Source organism: Alosa sapidissima, chromosome 22 (genome assembly GCF_018492685.1).
Source record: "Alosa sapidissima isolate fAloSap1 chromosome 22, fAloSap1.pri, whole genome shotgun sequence".
Lineage (NCBI taxonomy): Eukaryota > Metazoa > Chordata > Actinopteri > Clupeiformes > Clupeidae > Alosa > Alosa sapidissima.
Genome location: NC_055978.1, coordinates 22,045,706 through 22,053,205, shown reverse-complemented (window position 1 = coordinate 22,053,205; position 7,500 = coordinate 22,045,706). Strand labels below are relative to the sequence as shown.

The 7,500-nt window shown below is 45.3% G+C and overlaps 1 protein-coding gene across 1 annotated transcript in view; it reads right to left on the bottom strand.

Moving 5' to 3' along the window:
• LOC121697554 (LARGE xylosyl- and glucuronyltransferase 1-like) overlaps positions 1 to 7,500 on the bottom strand; it is a 57,273-nt gene that overhangs the window by 27,821 nt on the left and 21,952 nt on the right. Inside the window, exons 4-6 of the mRNA XM_042079115.1 lie at positions 6,808 to 6,890; positions 1,467 to 1,590; positions 1,006 to 1,177 (exon numbers count right to left, since the gene is read on the bottom strand). Coding sequence (XP_041935049.1) covers positions 1,006 to 1,177; positions 1,467 to 1,590; positions 6,808 to 6,890 — 379 coding nt within the window. The remainder of the gene's footprint in view (positions 1 to 1,005; positions 1,178 to 1,466; positions 1,591 to 6,807; positions 6,891 to 7,500) is intronic.

Below are 7,500 nucleotides of genomic sequence, written 5' to 3'. Positions count from 1 at the left end.
CACACACACACACACACACTCACACACCGACCCCTCCCCACACCCAAGTGAGTGCCCAACGAATGGCAGCTTAATCCCGTGAGTGGCTTGGCCCGATACCTGCCCGGTGGCATTACAATGTTGTGCCGTAATGCTGTGTGCTGGCACGGACACGACACTGACACGCGGGGGCCCCAAGCTGGCATTACTGTAAGAACAAACGTCCAGGCTGGACAGGGACGCCACAGCACAGAGGCGTTGTTATCGAACACGTCTCACGCTGACGAGTCCGTACATACTACATCAAAACAACCACAGCAACCGGGCCTGTCTCTCCTGTACACAGATGTGTCACCGCAGTCTCCAGTATAATGGCTGGAAACTCTACAGGAGGCCACAAAGCTGCTTAAAATGGAGGAAATATGCACTTTTATTTCCGAACTGGAAGGATGGGAAGGACTCTCTTAGGAAAAGTAAGGGCTCAGAGTACTGGGAACAGCTCTGGGCGCATGCTGTGAAGAGATGGTTCGACTGACTCTGGGATTTCAATTTTGAGAGCTGGTGAATTACTTTTTTTTTAATTGAAGCATTCAGGATGCCAGAAGGGTTGATTTGAATGCCTGACTGACAGCCTCGATGCATTAAGTGGGTCAGTATGGAGAGAAGAAGAGAAGGCAAGACATATGAGATATGGACAGAAATCAAATTAATGATTTGCTTGCAGGGTTTGTGTGGGTAGGGGACCATTATTTTGTTTTCATTATATCTGTTTTTTTGTCTTGGATGCTTTTTTATTTTAGGTTTGATGTGCTTACACATGTGCTTGTGATTTGCAGACGTTTTGATGTTTATTCAATTCTGAAATTTGTGATTTGGTCAAACAGTTTTTCAATAAAAATTTGATTTAAAAAAATAATATATTTGCATTCTTGCAACTACATTTCAGATTTTCCCCCAGTCTGCTTGGAGAGGCAGATGGGTTGTGTCAAATATAGGACGCCTTTGGTGCTACTAGACTAGATGTACCTTTGAACTTGTGAAAGACGGCCCAAAGCTCGGCGATGTCGGTGGCGAAGGTGATGTCCGTGTCGAGCACGATGACCTTCTTGAGGTCTGAGGGCAGCGCTTTGGTCAGCACCAGCTTCATGAGCCCATAGATGCCCGAGTAGTGCTTGTTGGGGATCCAGGACACTTCAGACTGGAGTGGGAGGGAAAATGAGGGAGAGACAAAGAGAGAGAGAGAGAGAGTGAGAGAGAGAGAGAGAGAGAGAGAGAGAGAGAGTAAGAGAGAGAGAGAGAGCAAATGTGGGAAAAAGGCCATCAAAGGTTACACAAATGACTAAATGTTATGAATGAATCTCATAAGCATGTCATCTAACTTGTGATAGATAATTTGACATAATTCTACCAACTGCTCACCTTCAGCTCATCGTCTTTTAATTTTTTAATTCTACCCTACAGTGATCCCTCCCAAAAACTGCCCTCACCTTCAACTCATCGGCGTCGTAGAAGTCCACCCGCACGGCCGGCACCATCCAGGTGTGGAAGAGGGAGGCCAGGATGCGCTGGGCGATGGAGTCTGTGATGAAGTGGAAGTGCAGCGGGTTGCGCCTGTCACACGGGCAAACACACACGACAGGACATCAGTGGCTACTCTGGGTCTTTCCAGCATGGACACAAACACACAGCAAACAACAGCACATGACACAAGTGGCAGCTCTGGTTGTTTCCAGCACACAAACACACAGTTTCTTCCTCTAATTGATCCGTTTCGACTGGAGTCCAAAATCCGATACATTATAAAACAAAACAAAATGCAGGGGTCTGATAAACTTTCAAGAACAACTTTCTCCAAGTCAGAAGACTTGCAGCATTGTAACACAACTGCCACAACCGCAAACAGTCTGGCTCAGCCTTGAGAGAGACAGAAACTTTCACAATTTCATATTTCTACCAGCACAGGCCGCACTCTCCCTCTTCGCACACTTGTGTTTTCTATTTTCCCCTGCCCAAGTTCATAATTCAATTCCACTGTCCTTGTTTGCTGAACAAAGAGAATGACTCAGAGATTTGCCAGCCTCGTCGTGCCGACAAGAACATAGCTGACTCTTGATGGAAATGAAATCAGTTTCGGTCAGAAAAGTGGTGCCAGAAAATTGCATATATTAAATTTATTTCTTTTTTAAAGAAAAAATAAAATAGAAAAGAAAATTGATGTCTTTTTCTCTCCCTCTTTTTCGTAGCAGACTTCAAGTTAAAACTTTGGATTGGATTCTTTTGTGGGATTCCAACAGAATCCAAAAAAATACAAAAAAACTCAATCTGACAAAGAAAAACGCACTGCTATTGTGCAGTTTGGATTGACAGGTTGTCCCAGTAAGGTGGCAGTCATCTCTCTAGGGGGCCCTAAGAGAGCAGTATCTCATCTTCTTCTGACCCAAGCCAGGGAGATGACCCATGCCGCCTGTTTCTCCTCTCAGGAACACAAAAGCGAGTCACGCATCAATTTCGACATGCTGTGCTTACATCATAATACAGTAGGATTCTCAAGTTCCATCAGAGATGACAAGGCACGTCTTTGATTCACATAGAAAACAGTACGTGCTGATAAACCATGTTTACAGACGGATATTGTTACATATAGCTTTAGAACATGGAACTTCGAGGTCAAAGTGTATAGAGGAATTGGGGAAGTTGTGGTACAAGAAGCAGCATTCTGACCACATCTCTATGTCTATGTCTGTGGGCACTGTATCGATTCTGACTGGTGGCCATTTCCCCATCCCACTCCCATCTCTCTGCCTCCCACCCCTTTCCTGCCACTCTCAACTGTCCTGCCTGCGTACCAAAAGCCTTATATTGTATAGAACATTTACCGTACAGCTCTCCACTGGGTCTGTAGTTTGTTTAGCATTCAACAGGTTTCCACAAATCCCAACACATGAAATGCTAAAAAACATCCATAGCTCAACATAAGGTCACTTTCCTTTGTTCATCCTCAAAAGTTAGCCCTAAACTCCTGCATTAACCTCCTCCTCATTGACCTTCATTCATTTCTCGATAAATGTTGCCCTGCTCAATAAAATGACCACGTTGAAGTAACACCTAATAGAACTGACCATGCAGTATCTAGGCTTCTATATCTATGGGCTAAACCACGTTCTATAACAGATGAACCCAGCAGAAACATAACTGATGGAAGTCACATGAGCATGCTTTTGAGACATGCTCTGGGATTACTTCAGGCCATACCAAGTCAGTTATGAGAAAACGTGTTTAAAATCCTTTCGATTTTGCGAGCCTGTAAATGCCGTATTACGAAAGAAGCGCGTCTGCCAGCTCCATTCTGTCAGGTTCCAATGTGAAGAACAAGGCCCTTATGTCTTGGAGCTGAGTCAGAGAAATTCACAAAGAAATGGATGTAACCTAGGTCACAGCTGTCATAGCAACAAGCACACACAAGGCCTTTCTCTTTTAGATGTGATTATTTCTGTTCAAGTATTTGTGATACAATTGTGCACTAATTACATTTCAGACAACATCAAATAACAAGTACAAAAATAAAACAGCAATAGTCTAATTCCCAGAGCGAACAAAACTGAGAGAAGTTCACACTTCATGAGCTTCAGCCAAATCAAACTGGGTAAGAATGGTTACGTAAAAGGCACCTCCACCTCCACACACACTCCTACACTCACACACACACACACACACACACATACTCTCTCTCTCTCTCTCTATCTGTCTCTCTCTCCTACACTCTCTATCTCTCTCACACACACTTCTCCACACACACACACACACACACACCACACACACACACACACACACATGCACACACACAAATACTCTCTCTCTCTCTCTCTCTTTCCTACACTCTCTATCTCTCTCACACACACACACACACACACACACCTGATGTGCGTTTGTCAGTGTGAGTATCCTGTACTCTCTCAGCCCCATAGCCCAACAGGCAGCAGCACGGCTGCTATTTCGGCAGCCCCAATCTGTGAAGGCGAGTGCGTAGATCATGAATGGACTTTGGCTCTCATTAAAGCAGAGCCTGCGGCTCCCCGGCCGAACCACGTCACGCCTTCACGAGTCCACCCTCAGGCAACACATGATTAACATGAAAAACCCACCGACCGAAACCGGCCAGCACCGGTCACTCACTAAGATCTTGTGATCAAAGGGAAGTTCAAAAATCTCAATCACCAAACCGAATGGGTGCAGAATGGGATTTGTGGAGTGGGGTGAGTAGAGCTCCTTTCAGACGTGTGGTGTTTGTAGTGAGATCAAGATGCATTTGGCTCACAAATCTGGCAAACACTGACCGGCTGTATTCAAGACGATACTTTTCGCCAAGCATGTGGTCTTTGTCCGTAGTCCCTCAATGACAGTGGATGAGATCTGACACTGCCTTCATCTTTTTCTCACTAAGTGCAATAACAACCTGCCACATCTCCTCTGGTTCTGGTTTGGCAAGCAGAGTGGGGAAGGAGACCATGCCATCATTGACATTCGCACGGCATCAGCCTGACCTGGAATCATTCGCCAGACAGATTCAAATCGGCTGATTATGGTGGGATAATTCAGCCGGACAGCGCTGAGGCTGTAGACGGACGCCCATTCTCTGGGCTATTTTCTGGGAAAGCCGCTCAGAATGCTAAGCACTAGTTAGCTCTCAGGTTAGAGGATTGTTTTTTCAGGGGGTGGGGTAGGGTGGCTCGTTGAGAAAACAAAGGGACTGATTAGAAAAGAAGGTGCAGATGAAACCAATGGTCACACCTAAAAACCATCAAACACCCTGCTGTTTAACCTGTGTTTAATCAAACACCCTGCTGTTTAACCTGTCATCATAATTCCCCAGGGCTGTTCATGAAGGGGCGAATCTCAGGAGGAATTCTGGGAATTTAGAGGATGACTACCCCTGTCTTTACCTGTGTCTTTAATCGGCTATCTACACAGGTGACTCCGCCACTTGTCTTAATCAAATAGCACACGATTAAGAATGTGGATTTCCCAGGAAAGCACACGGTTTTAACGGTTTTAACATGATGATGGGTAACTGCTCACCAGAATGAGTGAATAATCAGACATGTCTGCTATAAACAAGCACTGACTCTAATAAGTGTGAGAGAGAGAGAGAGACAGAGAGAGACAGAGAAACAGAGAAACCACTCTCACACACTCACAAAGACACAGACATTATTATAACTGCTTTGGAAATACGGGGGACCTTGTCATGCCAAAAAAGCAATTTGAGAGAAAGAGTGAGAGAGAACCAGAAAGAAGAGGAGAGTGAGAGAGAACAGGAAAGAGAAACACATGGCAAGACCAAGCGTAAAAGTTAGAGAGCCTGAGAACCTCTGCAATAAGCTCATCGAGCATCATTTCACGCTGTAATAGGTGACAGCCAAAATCCTTCTACTTCACTGTTGTTGGAAATTCAATGCAATTAACTCCGGTGATGACATTAATAAATAAATAAATAAATAAGATAAATGCTAGATGCAGCAAACATCACCTTGAGCTATAACCCTGGTTTAGTTCTCTTAAGCACTCAAAAGAGCCGAACAAGGTCTTTTTTGTCGTGGATTTCGTGACAAATCCTTTGAAAGTGCTTCTCTTTGCAGGTCGGTCATTGTACCTTTTTAAGCACCCTTCTCCCTCCATTTTACACCCGGGCTGTTATTTCCTCACAGATGGACCCACTAATGGCCTTAAGCCATTAAAAAAGCAGTGTGAAGCAGCAGGACCTCCGAGCACTAAAAATGTGATTGTTGGGCGTTTACTCCAAATAAGCTCCTTTCGTCACACACAGCAAATCCTAGGTGGAGAGGGAACAAGCCTGCGCACTTAAACTTCAACAAGCGACCTCGGACGAACAAATCGTGACAAATAAAACACTCCAACTGAGGTATGAATTACACACTCGCTATCACTCAAGCCATTCCACTCTCCTTCCCCCATCTTTACAAATATCTATTCCCGTTGTTCCCTCTTTTCTCTCCACACTGTGGTTAGCTCGGGGGTTGCGAGTCAGGTCTGAGTGTGCGAGGATGAGTTACACACTCATCTTTTTCGCCATCCCTCCCTATCTGCTTGTCACATTTCTATTCCTGTTGCTCTCCCCCTCTCTCTGCCCACTCTTGTTAGTGCAGGGTTGCGAGCCGGGTCTGGGCTGTGAGCGTGAGGCTGCGGAGGAGAGGAGAGGAGGAGAGGAGGAGGAGGAGGTGAGGAGAGGAGGAGAGGAGGAGAGGGAGCCCGGGGCCATTTTTACACAAGAGTTCAGAAGGGGCGGTGTTGCCTGGCAACAGGGAGTAGGCGGCAGGTGTGAGAGAGAGCGACATATTCAGTTTGGTGAGAGGAGCACAACAGTGGGGGCCCCAGCTGTGTGTGTGTGTGTGTGTGTGTGTGTGTGTGTGTGTGTGTGTGTGTGTGTGTGTGTGTGTGTGTGTGTGTGTGTGTGTGTGTGTGTGTGTGTGTGTGTGTGTGTGTGTGTGTGTGTGCAAATGTAGGAGTAAAAAGGAGGAGAGTGATAAACTGTACAGTCACAGAGAGGGAGAGAGAGAGAGGATAAGGAAAAAAGAGAGTGTGAAATAGCCTGCTCTCCTGATATGGAGTCATCAAGAGGAATTCTTTGTACAAGAAAAGACATCAAAGAGGACAGCAGCATCAACAAGGTTGATTTGGACTCTATCTGATGCTGGAGAGGGCCATGAGTCATTGAGCAGTCAGTGCGTCTGTGCACCAGAGGTCACATGGCACACATCATGGGCCGTGACAGAATGCCAGGGCACGGGACCAATGACCTTAGTGACCTACCGGTGAAAGAGGACGGACTTGACCAATGTCACGACATCCCTGCTGGCGTTGTAGCCGGCACACACGATAGCTAAGTGGATTGTCTGCAGAGGAAGGAGAGAAAGAGAGAGATTAGGACAAGAAAAGGAGGATGATGAAGGCGATGAGGAAGGTGATGATACTGTTAAAGAGAAAGAGAAGGGGAAAAAAAGAAGGTGATGATGATGATGATGATGATGATGATGATGAAGGGGTGAATCTCATGTTTCACTTCCCATTAAATAAACAGTGCTTAAAATCCAATACATATTATGATTAGACTTCACACTAGAGTGGCAGTTACACTGATTAGCAGCAGTGGCAGCAGGAGCAGAAACAGTAGATGCATTATTGCTTGCTATAATATTCTTCTGTCAAGCATAATCGCCACTTAAAGGTACTCTAAGCGATGTTGGGTAACATCACTTCTGTTGACGTTCAAACAAAACAGAGAACTATCTTACTACTCCCTCCCTCCTTCCCGTGCAATTGAAACTCTCCTAAACGTGCATCTCGTCGGTGATAAGCTAGAACAGTTTGTATGGTCCAACATAAAGTTTATGTTTTTATGGTCCAAGCTGGACCAGGTTGTTTTTGTTGCCGTTTTTGAAGCCTGTCCACAGAGACAGATGATGTTTGCTGTATGTGACAAAAAAAAGCTTTAGCTTAGAAACC